Source organism: Agrilus planipennis, unplaced genomic scaffold (assembly GCF_000699045.2).
Source record: "Agrilus planipennis isolate EAB-ADULT unplaced genomic scaffold, Apla_2.0 scaffold206, whole genome shotgun sequence".
Classification (NCBI taxonomy): Eukaryota; Metazoa; Arthropoda; class Insecta; order Coleoptera; family Buprestidae; genus Agrilus; species Agrilus planipennis.
In genome coordinates this window covers 107499-130134 of record NW_020438979.1, presented here as the reverse complement: position 1 = coordinate 130134, position 22636 = coordinate 107499, and the positions used below count along the sequence as shown (strand labels likewise).

Below are 22636 nucleotides of genomic sequence, written 5' to 3'. Positions count from 1 at the left end.
ACACCTTCTCAGGCATGAAGGTCTAGTCAGAGACATATTAGAGGCAGAAACAGGAGTTAGGAGGGGTAGAGGTAGACCTAGATTAGATTACTGTTCGCAAATAGTTAAGGATGTGGGTGGTTATAGTTTTAGGGAAATGCAAAGATTAGCTCAGGATAGGAAAGAGTGGAGTTGCGTGTCCAAACAGTCTTAGGACTGACGACCCTAATATAATGATGAAATGGTTTGTACAATTCGAACTTGTTTTTTTTTATTATACGTAATATGAGTTTCTATGAGTAAAAACAAAGTACGATAGGTACCTATATTAGTAGGTGTACATGACAAGATGGTGGAATCAGACCGTACAGATACCTTCCATTGCTGCCAACCTCTAAATGTAGATAAGTTTATTTAAAAGAATTTTTACTTTAGAAGTTAAAAAAAGATAACCAACTTTTGGTTACATACATATGGTGTAAAGCTATAATCTAATGAAAACTTCCACCTATCCGTGGTACGGCCTTATGACTTTAGAATTTGTCATTATTAATTAAACAAGCACAAAATTAGAGTGTAATTTGTGTCATTAACACCACCTGTGGCAAATGTCTGGGAGTGTCATCAAAGAGGAGGATGTTTAGAGAAAGAATTCGACTTGGAACACCAACCCGTGCTCATGATCAACTATCTACCTACATATAAGTAATATCTGTAGATGTATATACCAGGGGGAAAAACACAGATGAGATGGTAAGAAGCCACCCGTTTTACATCCGGAACACTTGCCGTAATAATTCATGTTGTTTTGGGGTAATTTGTAGTTTGTTAACAGCACACATTTCATCCGGCTGTTTTTCTTTCCCTATTTTTAATACCAGATAATATCCATTAGACTCATTTTTTCACAAATAAAAAAAAAACATAAAACGAACTTGCTAACATAAACCCATAAAACTTAAATAAAGAAATTACTTCGATTAGTCGAGTAATTTTCAAACTGATAATTAGCTAAAACTAATTAGCTGCTTGTAAATTCCTATTTATATGTTTTACCATCTACAATAATTGAGTATGAATGGCAAGTAGGTAACATATTACAAAAAAAATAGGAGAACAGAGAACTCTATGGATGTCAATAAGAAATAGGCGAGACAGCTTAGTAGGACACTTTCTCTGACATGAAGGTCTAGTCAGAGACATACAGGCCGGACGAAGGAAGCTGGCGAACGCTCGCGCAGGTACTTGCCCATTTATGACCTATTTGGGTAAGTCACTCGTAACCGATACAAAAATAAGCTTTCGGATATTTATTTTCAATATTTAATCTACGCTGCTGATAGGAATACTGAAGAATGAGGGCTGCAATCGTTATACCTAAAACTGCCTACTTTTGCCACCGCGCATCCACGCCATTTTAAAATTTCCGCCAACTTCCAACGTCAGGCCTGTATTAGAATCAGAAACGGGGGTTAGGAGGGGTAGAAGTAGAACTAGATTAGATTACTGTTTGCAAATAGTTAAGGATGTGGAACGTTCTAGTTTTGGGGAAATGCGAAGATTAGCTCTATAGGAAAGATTGGAGGTGCGTGTCCAACCGGTCTTAGGACTGACGACCTTATGATGATGAACTGATGGTTAATTTCTCTGTACCAATGACAAAATGTTGTTTGTTAATGCAAATAGCAGTAGCTAATGTAATTATGTTCGAAATTTCTCCAGTTTGGTAAATTCGTGTGTTTATAGGTCCACCACCAACCACCAAAACTACTTCAGAATAAGTGAGAAAGTACTAGAATGTTATTGAATGTTCTGACGCTGTTTTCAGCTAGAATGCTTTCCAGTGCCTAAAGTTGTACTCAAGAGTGAACTGGAACAGATAACGATTTGGAATCTTCGAGGACCACTGCATGTGATTAACAGGACCGGATTCTGATACAACATTATTGTATTTTTATATACTTTCACTAGTACCTAGAATAAAATATATATGGAATTTTCTAAACTGTTTGATATTTCTTCAAGTTGTTGTTGTCCGTGAGATTACTCGTTTAGAATGTACCTATTCGAATGTTCTTGAATGTTGTGGTATTCAGCTAGAATATTTTCGAATACCCAGGATTATCTTTAAGTAGTGTTCTCTGAACCAAAAGATTCGATAACGTATTGGAACGTTCAAGATCCATTATAGTTTAGTGGTGGAGTTGAGTTCTGCTGACACTAAATTAGACCATTTTCACATATGAATTTCGACCAACGTGCCGTAATCTCCTAAAATTGTTTGAAATTTCTTCAGTCTGATGTACGTTTGAGTTTATGAATCCCCTACCAAGCACCCGTTTGGTTTAAATTTCAGTAAGAATGTTCATCTGCGGGGGAAATCACTTCTGCATTCGCAGAACTTTCCCTCTGTAACGGCGTGACAGGTCACTTCAATCAGGTTTTGTTTTATATCAACAATATTAACATTAATAACACGTCAATTCGTCAGTGAATGCAATGCTGCCTCTGCATTTTTCTACGTTTATGACCTCTCCTTGTACACGATTTTGTATAATCTCGTAATATGTTGGCAGCGGTACGAAATCGGTATCGAATTTTCCAATAATCGAATCCATTATTTTGTTATATAAACATCGATTCAACTGGTACATGGATATAAATGTTTGTAAATATTATATGCATGTATGTATTACGTACAATATGCATTTAATTAATTGGAAGGCCTTTACATTCACAATTAAGCTACTTTTTAATAACGTGCAATTTCGTCTACGTACAAAACTCGATTATTTCGAACAATGTGCAAGCCCTCTGTGTACACTTTTATTTCGGCTTTATTTAATAGAGCAGCTACATTTGATCGCTACAAAAATTTTCATTTAGTCGAGCATTTTATTTTTCCTTTCCCCTCTTTCTCTCTCTCTCTCTCTCTCTCTTCAATTTTTCTCTTCCGTTATTGTATTTCAGACCGATCATGTTCGACGGGCATGTCAAGTAATTCGATTCGTTTTAATTAGAGAACGATATGTTGGCATGCATGAACATATGTAGCTTTATATGTGTCTATGTCCGTACATATATAGGTAAGGCAAAATGTTCACCGAGCGTAGAAACTGATTGTTGTCATTTTATCTTTTTATGTCATACGAGCAATAAGGCAGAATAAAATAAAAAAATTAAGTAAATGTTTGTAGATCTAAAACTTTACCGTTTTCGAGAAAAACGTATTTAAAGGTGGCCAGTCCGGCCCTGGTAAATTACGCAAAGAAATACGATAACGTAATGCCGTATTCAGTTAGCAGTACCAGTAGCACTAAGTTAGTGTATCACTGTAGAACAGTTGTTATTAGGTACTGTTAGAGACGGCATTTCTCCTCTAAAGCCTGTGGCTGATTATTGTTTTGTATCGGGAATTACCGACATAAGAAGCACTTCATCAGGAGGAGCGGGAAACTGATTGTTCGACCTATGGAATTTCATAAACGTTTTGATATTTTTATTATTTGTTTTCTTAGAACAATCCCCAAAGTAGTACACGCGAAATAGCACCGAAAGTTAGCTGGCGAATTTTAAAGGAGCAGTTGCTGCATCCTTATCATTTGCAGTGAGTGGAAGTCTAATAGTAAATTGATTTTCAACTACAAGTGGCTCTATGTAAGTGGTTTCGGCAAAAAAGTAGTGTAGATGTCAATTATTTCCGCAGATTCAACGTCTCCATAGCAAAATCGACAACCGGAATTGTTTAGATTACATTCCGTCAATGTGTAGCTACCACAGTTCTTATCTGAAAGTACCACCTTCTTCACTGAAAACTCTCCTAAACTGATCGAACCCTCAAAATCTTTTGAACATCTCTCAAATAGTTTAAATTGCATTTATTATTCTTTATATGGTAAAATGACTGAACGTATTTGATGGCTCCATGTAATGGAATATCCTCATGTTTGGTTCTCAACTCGCCACCAGTGTATAAGCGTTTTTGTGCACCGTACGAAACATTTAAAAAAATCACTACACACATGGAAAATATCATTTACATTAATTAAAAATAATTGCAAACGACGTCCGCCTGTAGAAATAAGTTGCGCAATTATAGTAATTAATAACTGATTTAAATTGAATCAATATCGCTGAGAAGTTAACTGAAACAGTAAGTGCACGTGTATTTTTTTTTATAGCAGAAAATTATTCAACTGATGCGGTTACTTAGGATTTTAAATTTATTATTTGTTTGTACCGTTTTCAATAAAAAGAATTATAAAGATTATTAGGTACTGGAATTATTTTATTGGGAATTCTTTCTTTCAAAGTAAAGTGACTCTGTATCAAACTATTTACTTTAAAGCAACATTTAAAAAGTGCATGCAAATCAGAAACTATTTTTAACAAAAAGAACTATGAGGATTAGTATAATGTTTTTGAACATTCTCCACATAAAGTACCTCAAACTCATAAAGTTAAACTACATCAAAAGATTTTCTAAAGATGTTTTTTTAAAAAATATGCAAATGAAAAACGAGAAGGAAGCTGTAAATCGGTAGTTAACGTCAAAGGAATATCAGGAGTACAGTAGAATCCGCTTATAATGACATCGAAGGGAAATGACAAACACGTCATACTAAGCGGTCGTCATACAAAGCATAGTCTTAGAAAATAAACAACTTTCTATTTTGGTTAGTTATTTAGTTTAATAGAGAGAAAAACTACAAATTGTATATATTTATTAACAGAAAAAGTAAATTGTAATATCAATATACATAAGATGGGTCAAAAAATGAGCGAAATTATTATTATTAATCATTTGGGTCACTATAGCCGGATGTGATTTCTTGAGAATCAGTCATAATAAACGATATGTCATTTTAAACGGAGTCATTATATCCAAATTTTCCTATAGAGAATTTAATATGAAAACCAAATTTAACATGGCAATTACTTCATATTAAGCGGTTGGTTAATATAGGCGGAGTCATAATAAACGAATTCCACTGTAATATTTTAATAAAAGAAACCACGAAGACTGCTTAAATTTTATCTAAAACACTATAAAGTTACACTATTTCAAACCACCTGGTTCATCACAGGGCGGAATGCATGACAATTATCAATTTGAAACCGGAATTCCGAAAATTTTGTCTCTTTTTGCTTTCGCCGATACAAGTCCAGAGAAAGGATCTTTGAGCCTTTGTACGATCGAATAACGCACGCACGCCACGGTTCGTCAGTGCATCGATGAGTAACCGGACGCACGGTAGTCAGACTCTCTGTTTACCAATAAAATACGTCAGTAATTAACCGTTGCTAATTTGGTAATAAGCATCCGCAAACACAGAATTCAATTAATATTGCAGTTCAATTTGAATCCAGATACCTCAGATACCATGGCCGATAATAGGATGAGAGCTAGTACCCACAAGCAGTAACTGAATTATCCACATGGTTACCTGTATGCATTAGATACCCACCAAAGTTCAATATAAAAATAGCTATAGAGATCAAAAATAGTTTTTAATATGGTGACACAGAATGTTTCCTAGGTTCAATGAATGGACTAAGGCTCAAATGTGCTAATGTTACCCCTAAAAGTTGCCTATACTATAGGACAATTTTATTTGCTAGCACTATTCTCCTAAAGGATGTTCTTATCCTTTACTGTTGGGTATTTACTCTAGATGTAAATGATTTTTCCTTTCTTAATGTTTCACACAATATTGGGGAATCGAATCGATTCCGTCGTTTCCGGCCATTTCACGCACTAATCTATTTCCTCTTTTGCCTTAAAAAAAAATAGACAAGCGATGTATGCCACCAACTATAAATAATATAATCAGATAGCAATATATGCAACTATCTGTTGATAATAATATTTATATTCAATAATATAAGCGAAAATAGTAGAAATGTTATTTATTGAGGTTATTGATGTTAATAGATAAGCTATGACAGTTTTCTCTCCACATCCGTTAATCGTCGTCCATTTTGAATTTCCTAAGAAAATACATGGGATTCGAAGGGAGAACTGCCATACCTCATCTGGTGTTGTTTATTTATGTCACACGTATGTAAGCAACCTACCATACGTAGTGCAAAAAAACAGGTTTCTAGACAGAATTTACTAGATCATTCTAGAACACGGTCAGTCTTTATAAATAGTTCTCGAGATCGAGTAAGTTAGTACGAGAACGAGTTCGAGACGGCATAAAGCCAAGAAGAAGGAGCGAAGAAGTGAGAAAGTGTTCATATAGTGGTTAATTGATAAGTAATTAATAATAAAAGTGTCAAAAAGACGGCAAATAATTAAATAAAAGTAGTAATAATGCGAGGTGTTTAAATTGAACATTAGTTAGTCTATTTGGGGAAGAATTGACATAGCTTATGTATGGTTTTAGAAAATACCACAAATGGCGCGGCAAACGCCATCTGTAGTGTGATGCTACATTTTAGGATTACGTATGTCTGCCGCGCGCTGATGAGATAGAAATCGCGATCCACGTCTGGCAGTTTCGACAGAATACAGACCACTTCGAATTATTTTATTATGTACGGTTGTTTATTCGTATTGTATCCCTTAAAAATAATAAAAATAGTTTTGATGGTAGCCAGTCGTCGTCTTTTGAATATTTTTTAGAGAAGATTATGGATTTATGAAAGGTTTTGATACGTCGAAAGCTTAAATCTGTCCTTTCTAACTCCCACTACGTATTATTCAACTAGATCGATATTCCTTTCCCTTCCTGTGTGTTAGCAATTTCGATGATGTCGTAATAGGTTTTAAGAAGCCGAGAAATACCAAAGCAATTACCGAAAGACAATATCAACGGGTTACGTTTGGGGTGGAAAGGTTAGAGGGGGAGGCATGGAGTGAGAGGTGAACGGAACGGAAGTATTGAAGAAAATAAAACTCGGGAGTAGGTACTCAGTACTTGTCCGCCGCGACGCGTCGCAACGCCGCTCCACCGAATTCCAATAAAAACAATATCAGCAAACTCAATAAACTTTGCAATATCGGCGATAGTAATGGCGTATCATTGAGAACAATACGGGGTAACAAACGCTATAATCGTATAAACTCAAATTCCGAATTGAACGCGGAAAATTACCAACCGACCAAAACGACCAAAGAAATTACCCGCAAAACGTTCCCTTTTTTTTCTCTTCAAAATTAACGGAAGCAAATCAAAAGGAAATCAATTTTTTAATCCTCTATGGGTATTAACAGCACAATCGTAAAAATAAAAACCCGCCAAATATGTTCGGATTTTGTATCAAATATCTAACGAAATAAAACCTTACCAAATCAATTCCAATGCTTTTGCTTACATACAACTCGTCCTGAAAACATTATACCTGTTGTATAACCATCAGTTTATCCTACTTGGTACGTAATTGTTTATTTCATTTGGTTTATAATGAATTTCAAATGTCTGTTTTGTCATCGATCAAAAGATTCATCGACGATAACTAGGCATCATCCTTGAAAGACAATGGGGAAGAAGAAAGTTGGGGGGAAATTAAAGAAAAGGGAAAGAACGTAAAACTAACTAACTAAGGAGGCCAATAAGATGCGACTGTTTCGTTAGGGATTTGCAGGATCAGAGCGGGCTTTCAATTAGATTTTTGATTGATTCTCGGCTGTCAGGAGCGGCGTTTAATTGGAAACGTTGATTACCGCAAGCCTCCTTTGATGTTCTATAAAAGATAATTGGTGTGCGTTTAAGATTGATTATGACTTTTGTTAACCAAAGCAGCGGCACGAGCGCCCGTCTCGCTTGATCTCCGGAAGATTATTGAAATTTAAATGAGCTCCGGCTTTAATCGAGCTTATTTCGGCGAACAACGAAAGCGACGCTTATTTCACCGGTGCGACGCCACGTCCGGCGTCTTATTTATACGCGAATTTGAAGGGGACAACGCAATAATAATAACGCCAAACAAAAACAAGTATGTATATATCAAATACGGGATACAGAAGATTTTATTTATACTGTAAAATTTGCTTTACATAATAGAAATAGAAACATTTCATCTTTTCGGAACAAATATTCTTAGTAAGTGCTTCACAAATTAGTAATGAGACAAGATATTTATTTTACAGTATCTAGAAATCACCTTGCACTTTTGGAGTAATATATGCAATCCTTAACATCATCTTATAAAAACCTTCTTCTTATCTTCTGTCATATTTACTGTCACCAATGCGAATCAAGTTTTTTTTTTATTTCTGTCCCTTGCGGGATTTGAACTTGCAACTCCCTAGTACCACTGTCCACTACCCTCCTCTTTATGCACTAAACTGCGGTGGCTTACGTATTTCTGTATTCTAAAAGATAAATATGTCTCATAATTAATTTTGTATAACTGCAATTTCATTTCTTCTTCATTAACCGATCTACAACTATACGATATTAGGCCACGATTCCTTGGGAATTTCTATAATGAGGATTTTTAATGTTCATTAGAAAAACTAGTTGTTGACGTCGAAATTGTTAAGGCGCCATTCTCTACGTTGTAATTTCGTTAATCGACTATTAACGGTCAATATAAGGCGTTTATTTGTTATTTTTTTAATGGACAAAATAGGCTCGAAGATGGTCGTAAGGATCAATTAATTTGTTATGGCGAGACAATGTCAATTCCGGTCGACGGCGTTAATAAACTGGCCGAACATAATTATGAAAACAGTGCAATAAAACTCGAGGCATAATTTTATAAAAGCGTTCAGTAATAAATTTTCGATAAAAGTAATTTATAAGAAAGGGTCTGTTTTGTATCCTGCAACATCGACATTCAGTTCGTTTTGCTGCATGTATCCCCCCTCTCTTTCAATTTAGTTAAAAGGACCACCAGACGTGGCTGATCGCGAGACCAGCTCCAACTGGATCGGCTGACTCTCAATTTCTTTATATTTTGCCCTTACATCTCCGAAATACTATTTCTCAAGATTTATTGTCACAATATGACCACTTGTCTAAATTAATATTCATACAAATCACGTTACAATTAAAAATTAAAATAATTAATTACTTTACTATTTTATATCTAAGTAGGTACTACAAAATATAATAATTCTGTCAATGCTGACTATAATTTTAGGGTAAAACGATAAAACCTTTTATCTTCTTTCGGTTTTTCAAATATCAATAAAACCTTGATGTGCAATCCTCCTAAAGGTTCATTTTCGTCCTTTACCTCTCTCCTCCTCCCCAACCCCGGTCTACTCAGCCATTTTTGACAGTTGGCATCACCCCCTGTCTTTTACGGTCTCGCAACTAATAACCGTAATGTAAGAGTAGACCTGCAGGGAGTAAAACTGAATTTAAGACAAAATTGACCCATCCTCTGAAAATGCACAGGACTTTGAAGCCAAAAGAAGCAGTCAAGAAAAGACCTTCTAGTTTAATAATTATGTGATGTACTTTACAATGTTTAACATTTGCAACAGGTACTTTCACAGTTTGCCACTTGTTGTAATAAACTGAGAAAACGATAAGCAATAAAGCAATTAAATAAGAGTAGGTAAACAACAGAATTAGTTCAAAAAAGATAATTGAATTTATTGCACACTTATTAGGTTCGCTCAGTATGGATTCCATCCACAACAAGTCTTAAATTGTTAGTCTTACGGTAACCTGGACATTGTGAAATATGATTTGAAATAATGGTTTCATTTACAACTTGGATTTCCAAAGAGTCGAATCGTAATCGAAACAATGCTGAATGACAAAATTCTGAAACACTTTCAAACCATTCTGAATCTATGTTTCTTAATTATCTTATTAATTATCGGTAAGTAGCTATACAAAAAGCTGATTAGACGTTGTAGTTTGTAAGTGGAAGAAAGAAAGAAAATTTGTTTTCCTCTTTGAGAAGTACTGAACCGAGATGCATGGTCAAGAGGTTTAGACCATTGCTTAGCATTCGGGAGGACCCCGGTTCAATTCCGGGCCCGTCTGCCTTAGTCCAAGTTTTTCTGTGGTTTCCTTGGATCACTTAGGCAAATGCTGGGGCAGTAATATTCCACAGATAATCTTCCATTCTCTTCTGTCTTCATTTCGTCCGTCTCATCTTTCTCACCCGAACCACCACCCACCCATTGCCACTATTCCTGAAGGAGGCTGAAGAGGGCCTTCCGCCCTACCTTCCGGCGTAGTCCGAAGGGGCTGCCCGCCTACCAGCATTAGTGGGTGGGGGGGATGAAACATCCAAAAGTTTTTTAGTTTTTAAGTACTGAATGGTTCAAAGTTTCCAAAAGCATCTATACAAAAAGGCGTTTAGTACAGACAATGTTGGGGTTACAGGCTTTGCCTTCCAGGTGGCAAGTTCTATAGAGAATTTAAAACTTGGCAAGTTTTAGTTTTATTACATTAAACGCAATGAAAATTTGCCAAGCTATAAATACTACACAAAATGCGAAATTTGATTACACCTTGCATGGAACAAAAGTCGTTTCTATCAAACATGGTTGATTTATTTCACCATGACTACGGGGATATACATATATACATGTTTTTTTGTTCATTTTTTATCTATTTTTCATTAAATACATCCATATTTACAGACTCACTAAAATCCCCTTTCTAGGCTCAGTGGAAACAATTTCCTTAAATATAAACTTACAATTAGCTACGGTTCAGAATAAATCCTGCACTTAATCATTAAACAACTGTTGTAAGTCTCACTCTTGAAAAGTGTTCAAGTCTAACCGTCTTTATTATCGTTCTCGCGTTCTGTGCAACCCTTTCTCAACGAGTCGATGTCGATGTCTCAAATTGCAGCTGTTGGCAAATTGACTCCATTGAAACGATTATCTGCCAAGCGTTAACCTACAGATTGGCTGCTTTCAATTTAACCGCTATTTGTATGCACGCATATAACGAGTTTCCTCTATTTGCTAGCGTGGTGACTGGGCTTCCAATGGTCGTTATTATCCTTCGACCGTAACCACTATTTCCCTCGTTTTCGGATACGTACCATTTCTGGACCTATACTCACATAAACGTCAACTATCAAATACATCATATTCTGTATCCACGCCGAAAGATTTAATGTGAAAAATGTTTATAAACAACAACACATAAACATTGAAGAACAATGCAGCAAAAGGACAATTGTACAATAATGTGAAAAAATAGAAAAGAAAAACTAGTCGTTTGATCATAATACTTAATAATCCACCTGCGGTTATTAAGATCAACAATTATCCTCTCTCCAACCGTTTATTCTAAAGTGGACTCACTTGTAGATGAATTGGCTTAATCTACAAGGTACTAACAGTATCTACTCCTTAATTCCTTCCATCAAGAGACTCCAATAATTATGGTATGCTAACTCCTAGTCACTATCCTCTGCAGGGTGGGATCGTGGATTTCTCCTTTTGTTGAAGTATTCTTGTTTTTTGTCTTCCTGGTACTGGTTGATTTGAACCTGCTACCGTCCGCATCGTTGCCGACTACTCTACGCACTAGCCTATTCCCTCGTGCTCTTTATAGGCTTCGTAAAAGGAAACAAAAAGTGTAATAGTCTCTTAAATCTGAACGTGAAAGGTGGGACCCTAAAATCGATTTTGTGTTTATGTTTTGTAATTTAATCACAATTAGAGTGGGTTTACTGCCAGTAGGTATGATTATGAAGAATTTGTTTACAATTATATCCGAGTTTCTTGTTTTGATTTCATCTTTATTGCAAAATGTATTACCTAAGTACACACAGGGAGACGAAACAAACAGTGCACGAAAGCAGAACAAAATCTGGGCCAGACACTTCATTTAATCAGTGTTATGTCAGTTTTTATGTATCTATGTTTGCAAGTGTGTACTTATTTCTGCCAGGGTGTGTGTATGTGTGGCGTTTTTGTGTGTCTGTGTGTCCCATTTGTAGTATTACATTTGAGTAACACGAATTGCAATAATAAAATGGACTACAATCGATAGTCATCAATACCACTATCTCGGTAATACACTTACGTTAGAGTAGCTAGCCATGCATATACATAGAAACGTATAGATACATATATACTATTTACCAAATATACATATATATATATTATAGAAATAGATATACATATATGTATCAAACATCCAGCCCATTATCCAAATTGACTACAGTAATCAACTAAAAAGAATTCAATCCATTTCCACGTTGTATTCATAAATATTATCTGCTAAGTTGACGATGTTTCCAAATAACTAAGACTTTCACGTCCTTTAGATAACAGAACTTCCATTTTCATTATTATTGCGTGCCATTCTCTTTCTTCTTTTTGCCACTTTGGTAAATAACCGCAAGCATTATAAAACGGGCAATTTATTTAAGACGATACAAATATTTGACGGCCTTCCCTCCTCTAAACCAACAACGGTCTAGGACTCTAGGGATCGACATAAATAGAACAATGAAGGATAAAAAAATTAGTTCCTAAATTAGCTGAGTAGGTATTTACGAAACTTTTACGATGAGAAACCAAACAAAAATGAGTCAACATCAAATGAAAAATGTATATAGGAATCAAACATAGAAATAGAACATTATCCTTTATCATCAAATGAGAATTTGGTGTCATAATGTCCCCCTGCAGAGCGCATTAAGATGTTGAAATATCTTAACCTCAAATTCCAATGAAGGTAAGATGACTTGTCCAGTTTTGAGATAAAGATATATCAGAATTTCAATGTGCTAACGCAATTCTGACGTTAGATTCGAATTCGCTTAGTTTTTTCTTTTTATGAATACACAGCGGTGTTCTCTCATTCGGGAACATTATTACGGTGAGATAACAGGTAATCAATTTTGACGTATTTTTTGATGGCGAACTCGAATATCTCACCCCAGAAAGCCAAAGTTTGGCGAAACAATTTTGTTATGGTTTGCTAAAAGTGCTTCAGTTGTTTACCTACTTATTAATTGGATAATTTATATTTGGATAACATCCTGCGCGCTCATAATTGCGACCAAATTTAACATTGTGAGGTAAAGGAACTAAGAAAGTACGCATTGAACTCCGAATCGATAATGGGTAGTGTTGCTGACTACTGGTCAGATAGGTTTGGATTTCTCAGCTCCTTGAAGCGCTCCCGAATCAATTTCACGGTAATACGGATTTGTCTGTAGACATCTCCCTCTTGCTCGCAGTCAGTTACTCCGTTGCGCTTTCTCTCCCCCAATCTGTCATTTAGTTCATTTAAAGGCACTTACTTTACTTCGCTCACTTTCTTTCATTCTTCCTTTCTTACACTCGTATATATATTTATGTGGATGTATGTGTTACATAAGGTAAGTATATAGATAATGTTTATGTATGATTCAAGACTATTTCTCAATTCATCATCCTATGAATATAATCCACTGCAAAAGTTGCTGGTTCATCCTGATTCTTATCTTGATTTAGTCAAAAATTATAAATAGATTTAACATTTACTCCGTTTGTGTTGTCTTTTGATATCGTATTCCTTATGATCCTAATCATACTCATCAAAAAATAATATTTATAAACCATAAACTAACATAAATTAAGAAGAAAAAAAAGTATTGCAGTGGCAGGATGTAGATCCCAAGCGGCCCCGAGCAGCAAATGCAGTAAGTCAACATTCGTACCACTGAACCATTTACATCGCTTAAAATTTTTGTGGAAAACCAGTCTTGAAGATTTAAATACTTGGTACTGCATCCGTTATCATCGAAACAGGCTCCGGAAATTATACATTTACAAAACCGTAGCCTGTATCGTCTACGAAGGCACTTCCTTATAAAATGGTTTTCTTTTTGACACTGGTACTTGCTTTTGGGGCATAATGTAATGAGTCTAGAACATTCGTTGTAGTGTAGGTTTTCCACCAAAAATGGATTTTTGAATGTCCCACTTGTAAATATGGAGATTATTAGATATTAGTAGTATGCTAAGTGGGATATATTGATGGCAGATACCTAACTGACGTTTCTGACACAAACATCGATCGCATCATGTAACAAACACTCTCACAATGTTGTAGACTTTGAGTTTGCTACTAAGTAATTCTGATCAACATCATCTTATCATTTCAATTCGCTAGAGTAAATACGTAAAAGCAGCACCTTTCTGTAAAGCACGCATCATTCAGAGACATTTCTTTTGAATAGAGACAAAAGCAGGAAGCAGAAAATGAAACAGGTGTTAATTTCAACAATCTTCTTTCTAGACGCTTAGTTGGCAATTAGACAAATCGTTCTCTAAAATTAAAATTTCCACTTATTGCTAGGAGAAATACATTTACTTCCTGCCCGTATCACCGCAGACAAAAGGTACAAACAGAAAGAAAAACGGCTTTTTAATGTACTCATTCCTACGTCGGTACATAGGTACATATGTCAATTACTCCCAAGTTTTTTCAATGCAACGTCTGCCATGTTTGTATGTAGATGGGGAGAGGTATGAACATGGCGGCGGTGCGGTGGTGACATTTCACGTGCTAAGAATTTCGTTTAAGAGTGAAACAAAAGACAACACGTCTAAACAAGCATGTAGCAATTATCTTCAAGTCGTCCTTCGAATTCGGTTGCGAGAAGGGACGAGAGAGAGAGAGAGAGAGAGAGGGGGAAAGAGAAAAAGGAAGAGTAATTGTAGGGTCGTAGATTATGTTTTTTATTTTAAGGGACTGCTTCATTAGGAGGCAACGTAAATGTAAATAAGTAGAAAGGATATCATTAAAAAGTGTCGTTTAAAGGTTTAAGCGGGACAGAACGAGTAGGTGTATAGGTGTATATATATATGTATACATGTAGATCAAGTATAATTTCACAGTAGCAGCTGCAAACGAGAATGAAAACGGGCGAAAAAACTTTATACTTGATTAGTAGCGTTAAATTAAGACCAGCAAACTTAATTAAATCTTATATAATGGATTAAGGGAAGTAGAAAATGTTGAACAAAAATAATTAAAAACCTAAATTCGTCCGGCTCTTCTTCGCTTGCCACTGCGCTGCGCTCTATAACTCCTAAATGACAAACTTAATTAACACAGATTTTCAGGGCGACTAAGACGGCTACGGCTACGGCGGACGGTGTGCACGTACTACGTAGCGGCACTCTTTTTTTTATCGACCCCTTTCCAACAACTTTTCTTCTCCTTTTCACCACCTATGGATACAATCAATCGCCATTCTAATACACTATTATAAGAGCACCTCAGGATCCTATAAAGTTCATCATTGTTTAACTGAATCTCCGACGCAGCTTTTATTAGTAAACGAAGTTTGACAAGTAAATATCTTCCTAAGATCTTTTCAAACACCATGAAATTCTACTGTTATCAATAAATATCTGCAGAGGATGACATTATTTAACTGTATACACAACCTTACAAAGGTCTTCATTGTTAAACTGAATCTACTACATAGCGTCGATCAGACTTAATGTAAGTAAATACCTCTGCAAAGCTTTGTCAGAAAGCTTTGTCAAACACCATCCAATGTTACTGTTATGGATCATCATCATAAGGTCGTCAGTCCCAAGACTGGTTGGAAACGCACCTACACTCTTTCCTATCCTTAGCTAATCTTCGCATTACCCAAAAACTAGAACAACAGTAATTTAATCTAGGTCTACCTCTACCCCTCCTAATCCCCGTATCTGCTTCTAATATGTCTCTGACTAGACCTTCATGCCTGAGAAGGTGTCCACCAACCTATCTAACCTTCTGTATCTACGGTATCTTCATCGCCTGAAACACAACATTTCGAACGCTTCTAACCTTTTCTGTCCATGTTTCGGACCAGTACAGCGCCGTGCTCCAAACATACTCCTTTAACAATCTTTTTGGAATTTCTAAATTAACCGTTCGCGAGCATAGAAGTGACTTCTTTTTATTAAAGGCGACTCGACCTAAAAAAAAACTTTTGGGTGTTTCAATCCCACAGCCAGTAATGCTAGTGGGCGGGCAGTCCCTCCGAACTACGCCGGAAGCTAGGGCGGATGACCCTCTTCAGCCTCCTTTCAGGAATCGTGGAAATGGGTGGGTGGTGGTTCGGGTGAGAAAGATGAGACGGACGAAATGAAGACAGAAGAGAATGAACTTGGACCAAGGCAGATGCACCCGGAATCGAACCGGCGTCCTCCCAAATGCTAAGCAATGATCTAAACCTCTGAGCCATGCCGCTCGGTACTCGACCCTGCGCTATCCTCTGCTTTATATCCCTACTGTTCCTTCCGTCCTGACTTATCTGACTTCCTAGATACCTAAAATCGGTCACATCTTCAAATTTTTGTTTCCTATCATTATATTCTTTCTCTACTTTTTCTTCCCTTGCATACCGGTGTTTTTCTTTTACTTTTATTTATTTCAATACAATACTGTTTCATCAATATCGCTTCCATTTTGTTTAAAGCTATCTCTAACTCGTTCTTATGGATGTTATGGATGATGATATTATTTCTGTAGATCGTCATCCATTGATATTTACTGATAAAGTGTTTCATGGTGTTTAAGAGGAACATACAAAGCAATCTACTTGTTAAACTAAGAGATTAAACGTTGCAATAGCTTCATTTTTCTTAATAACTGAATTAAAATTGGTAAATAATCGCGGACTACAACCGTTAAAATTTTAGATTTGTTTACGAAAAATTCAGAAAGGAAAGATGACAAAAGGTATGAGACGGTATGGTTGACAATGGTACAATGGAAATGAGGAAATTGTCTGTCTTTGGTTGGCGGATTAGAAAGAAAAAGTAATGCAGTAGTTAGGAGAGGGCGAGTGGATGACGTAAAGGCGACGGGTTGGGGGAGAGTCGAGGGTTAGTTCATTCGTTCACCGTCCATTCAATAACAGTTTAATTTCCTTCTAATTACGTCTGCAAAACATCGCCCTTCAGCTTTATTTGTTTTAGCTACTAAAACAAAGGCCACTTTTCAAGTTTTAATTAAAATTACGACCAATTCCATTTAACTACCTTAAAAATTAAAAATTCTTCGTTATAGAGAGATAGAGAGAGAAAGAGAGCAGTGTGCGCGCGGGCGGACCCACGGCCGCACTTTTTCTGCCACTTAATTCTCCCCCGTTATTATTGTTTGTTACTGTTCCGTTCCGTAATGAACTTCACGAAAACTTGCCATTGTTACGCTTTATTATTTTTTTTTTGTTTTCAATTCCCAACATTTATAAACGCAGAATAACTAGAAAGCTTTGCGGAAAAAACAAAGTGAAATTTAGATGGTTGTCCTGTAAATATTTTACTCATTGTAGTAATGTCCTTAAAAATTGTTTCTTAATAAACACCTACTCGAAATATTATGAAAACCTACAAACATTCATTGAGATTTTTGTCCTAGACCCACGCACAGTTACATATCTATAAGTCGATTGACTTTAAAATATGTTCAATTTATATAAAATAATTTAGCGAAACGAAAAATGTTTAAATAAATCGCCTCTTTACATATTCGCTTTTACGTATGTAAAAAAGGTAGAAAATGGCAGGCAAAACAACAAGGCGAAAGAAGACGGCCAGCCGTCTGACCACCCTGTCTCGCTACTGATTCCCATCTAACGATTCTTCAATCTAATTCTGCATCTTAATGCCTTTATTATTATTAATAGCACTACTAAAACGATCGCTAATTGACTTACTAATCGTGTTCTAGGTGTTTGCTCGCAATTTATACAAATAATCTTGAATGCTCTAACTTTTTAATGAGAGAATTTAAAGATGATATGTATAATTTTTTTGTAAATTTGTAATTTTTACCATTGTAGGTATGTATTTCTAACAATCTTCTTAAATTCTTAAAAGTAAAACTATTTGAAAAGGGAGGAGGCTTTCTTGGCTTGAGAGGATTTCCCACTGATCACAAAATTAAAAGGTTTTGCTTAAACACCTCAGGACAAGAACATTTTTTGCTACTTTCGTAGATTTCAAATTTTGGTAAACGCATAAACAATCCAATTGGAAACTAGAAACAGCTCGGGCTGCGATCTAGACTTTATCTGTCACATCTGATCCCCGTAATATAATTTTGATTGGGTCGCGATCAAAAATGTAACGCCTTCGTACATTGAAGCTCAGAGGCGGATTAAATGTCGAGAGCGCTGTAGGCTAGCACCTCACAGACGCCCCTCTGGCGGTCATATATTTTGCAAAATACTTTTTTTTTATAAGGTACTTCTTTATTTTTTTTTTGGTTTAAACATTTCCGCGCGCGCCCCTTTTTAACCTTGCGCCTCTAGGCATATACCCACTTTGCCGTATGGATAATCCGCCACTGATCTAGGAACTAGACTTAACCCGAATAGGGTTATACTGTGTGGTATTGATTAGGTTATATTATTTGCCCCTGATCAAGTTATCTCATCTAGGCTGGATCAGAAATGTTTGGGCTAAACTAGTCTGCATGAAGCATGACGTGAAAGGGTTCAGATAGAATACCACCATTGGGGCCAAGGGTTGAATCCAAATGATTCTCCTAGTTAGCTTCAAATTTTGTACAGTTTTATCTTTATTGACAGTTTCATTGAAATCGTTTCGGCGAAATCCATGGGGACAAAGTCCTTTTTCTTTCTTTTCATGCATTTGATTGAAGTTTTATCCAAATTTTATTTCGTCTCGTCGAGTATCGGCATCGTGATATCAAAAAGAAAGTCCGGCAGTAGCACGTGGATAAATAATGTAAGGCAATAATAAAATATAGCTAGTCGGGTAGTAACATACCTCGTAGTTTAATAAAAACGTCACCAGGAGCGAGTCCGAACGGTGAAATTGAGGGTAGACTTGACTACCGCTACATACGGTCAACGGTAGTGTCTACCCGAGCGCTCCCCCAACCCCTACCACTCTCTCCTTTGCCTTGTTGTCTCGGGGAACGACGAGCTACCCTTATGTCGACTCCTGCATCGCACGGGCTCCAGCGTTCCTGTTCTTCTAATATTAATATTTTTCGTGGAATAAGAAAAATCCCAGGGACAGATTGCGCGATTTTAAATTCAACAGCAGCGGACGGACGCAGGAATATAATGATAATAATAATAACAATCCGTCCGGCGAGTGAATGTTTCTGGACTAAAGGAATCGGGAACACGGAGCAAACAAAACACAAACTCGCATACTAATAATGTTGCCAAAGCACAAAAAATACGTAACCGAAATACGCAATTTAATATGATCCTTTCCCTAAACAAAAAACAAACCAACTCGAATTATTATTGTGGAATAAATAGAAAAGGTTCTGCAATTTTGTTCATATTTATTTCCTTTCCACGAATTCTTAACATACTCGTATACATTGGCATGTAAAGACAAGTATAATTTCTAAAGATATTGTTATTTAATTATTGTACAACTGTTAGGCAATTCCTTATGAAAATTCCATTCAAAAGTTCACAAAATTGACCTAGTTGCAACCTTTATCAGATTGCACTGTATAAACTGTACTGTACTGCATAAAAAAAAACTTTTGGGTGTTTCGTTCCCACCAGCTACTAATGCTGGTGGACGGGCAGTCCCTCCGGACTACGCCGGAAAGTAGGGCGGAAGGCCTTCTTCAGGCTCTTTTCAGGAATCGTGGGGTGGTTCGGGTTAGAAAGATGAAACGGACGAAATGAAGGCAGAAGATATTGAAAGATTATCTATGGAATATTTCTGCCCCAGCAATTGCCTAAGTGATCCAAGGAAACCAGAGAAAAACTTGGACCAGGGCAGACGGACCCGGAATCGAACCGGAGTCCTCCCGAATGCTAAAGAATGATCTAAACCTCTAGGCCATACCGCTCGGTCTGTACTGTATTGTACTCCTTACCTTAAATATGAATTTATGTATTATTATTGCCTTGATTTTAAAAGCAGTAGCTTAAGTTAAATGAAAGTGGTATAGCGTACACCGTAGAAGTTTATACTACTGCTTAGCATTCCGGGGGAGGGGGCAACCATTTGATTCCGCGCCCGTTTGTACTGATCCAAATTTTTCTATTGTTTTCTTGGATCAGTTAGGCAAATATTGGGACAATCTCTTTTGTGTTCATTTCGCTCTACCTCCCCTTCGCACTTTAACCACCTACGATTCCTAAGAAGCTCTAGTTAGACGAAATGAGTCAACAACATGGTGTTTCCAAGACACAGTTTTTGACTAGAATTTGTAACATTTAAACATGATTATTAATTGAAAAATATACATACAATCAATTTTTGTTTTCATTGTTTCAGATCAAAATAAAGCCCATCAACGAGTCAATGATGACAATGGACGTTTCAAAAGAGGGTTCGGCGAAATCCGGGCCGAACAGCAGCGGAGGTGGTGGCGGCGGAGGAGGAGGTGGCGGTAACCCCGGTCCCCAAGAATGCGCCGGTTGCTGCAAGCCCATTACCGAACGCTACCTCCTCAAAGCACTCGATCTTTTTTGGCACGAAGACTGTCTTAAGTGCGGCTGTTGCGATTGTCGACTTGGCGAGGTCGGTTCCACACTTTACACCAAAGCTAATCTAATTCTTTGCAAACGAGATTACTTGAGGCTATTCGGCAACACAGGCTATTGCGCCGCTTGTAGTAAAGTAATACCCGCCTTTGAGATGGTCATGCGTGCCAGGAGCAACGTATACCATTTAGAGTGTTTCGCTTGTCAGCAGTGCAATCACAGGTAAGACCATTTAACTATAAGTATACACCTATGTGCTTAGTTTCTGAAGGATTAATAAGTAACCACAGACGACGCAATACACGCCATCTGTTGACTTCCTACTCATATTGTCGGTTGAAAACTGCCTGTATGATAGACCACGTAAATCCATCATAAAATTACGATTATGGCATGACATAAATTATGAAGCCTTTTGGTATTAATCATGTTTTCGAAACCATAAGTCACTATAGGCTTTCTTGCACAGATTGTTCGACATTTGAAGTATAAAAATAAGGTGACGTTACTTGTTATAGCCTAATTCGCTGAGATTTGGAAAAGTGAATTAACTACATGTTTGTTTGATTACACGTCATTTTCTATATAACGTTTCTTTCAAAGAGAGTTAAACATGCAATCACTTTTTCGCACGAGAGTGAGATGAATAGATGAACACACATAAATGTGTGTTGGTATGTATGTATGTGCGTTTGTATTTCCCTTTGAAAATGTCGCGGGATCGGGTCTAAATGGTTTGCAGCAGTATGGCACGAGCCCAGGATTTGACGGTGATTTCCCCGTTGGCTTGTAAAATGCTTTTAAAAAGACGTGTGATTCTGTCTCCAATTCCGAAGAAATGAATGCATGCATGAAGTTGTCGACGTGTGTCGCGATGAAAGAGGACCGTTTTCTACTGAATTAGAACGACTACACATACATACACACACAGATATATATTTATACACATATACATATGACGGTGTTTTCCAAAGTAATTCAAAACACACCGTCCTCGTCCGGCAAAACGACGCTTTTGTAGCACAATTATATGAGAAAAATACCGTAGTTTGCAACTTTACGACACATTTCACTAATGGGTATATGTACCTATACTTCAATTAAATATGGCTACACACATCAACCTATAATACGAGGTGACTGTGTTTAGCAAAAAATTACGTTAGGATTAAAAGATTCCAATTATGGGAATCGAAAATTGTAAAAAAGTTCTTGATACTTTAAATACCAACCACTCGTCCAGCTTCTGCAACTGCTGTACGATGTTGAACCACAATATCTACGTATCAGAGTACAAAGCTTGAGACTACGACTTTTCTTAATATGATACGGGGGAGATATGAACCTACGAGTTTTGATTAGCAGAAAGCAGCCTGCGAATTTCGAGTGGTAATCAGCCACTCTAATAATTGTCCTAAGCGGTTGAATTGGAATTTTCTCCATAATATATCCCCAACGTATCGGAATGTAAATATGAAGACTATGGTGCGTTTTGTCTGTTACGTGTGGGAAAGCAGACTATGAGTTTCGATTGGTAATCGGCCACTTTAACAACTGTCCTAAGCGGTTGAACTGGAATTTTCTCTTTAATATATCCACAACGTATCGGAGTGTAAATATCAAGACTATGGTGCTTTTAGTCTGATACGGGTGGGAAAGCAGTCTATGAGTTTCGATTGGTAATCGGTCAATCTAACAACTTCCTTAAACGGTTGAATTGGAATTCTCTCCATAATATATCCACAACGTAACGGAGTGTAAATATCAAGACTATGGTGCTTTTAGTCTGATACGGGTGGGAAAGCAGTCTATGAGATTCGATTGGTAATCGGCCACTCGAACAACTCCAACTCCAATAACTTCCCTAAACGGTTGAATTGCATTTCTCTCCATAATATATCCACAACGTAACGGAGTGTAAATATGAAGACTATATGGTGCTTTTAGTTTGATACGGGTTGAAAAGGAGAGTATGAGTTTCGATTGGTAATCGGCCACTGCAACAACTTCAACTCCAACAACTTCCCTAAACGCTTGAATTGCAATTCTCTCCATAATATATCCACAACGTAACGGAGTGTAAATATGAAGACTATGGTGCTTTTAGTCTGATACGGGTTGAAAAGGAGACTATGAGTTTCGATTGGTAATCGGCCACTGCAACAACTTCAACTCCAACAACTTCCTTAAACGGTTGAATTGGAATTCTTTCCATAATATATCCACAACGTAACGGAGTGTAAATATGAAGACTATGGTGCTTTTAGTCTGATACGGGTGG

The 22636-nt window shown here is 36.8% G+C and overlaps 1 protein-coding gene across 2 annotated transcripts in view; it reads left to right on the top strand.

The window, feature by feature from the left end:
• Window positions 1–22636, top strand: part of LOC108740409 (LIM domain only protein 3-like) — a 74095-nt gene that overhangs the window by 26412 nt on the left and 25047 nt on the right. For both annotated transcript variants that reach the window (XM_018474715.2, XM_018474716.1), the window contains exon 2: window positions 20147–20577. In XM_018474715.2, the coding sequence (XP_018330217.1) occupies window positions 20174–20577 (404 nt within the window). In that variant the 5' untranslated portion in view covers window positions 20147–20173. The remainder of the gene's footprint in view (window positions 1–20146; window positions 20578–22636) is intronic.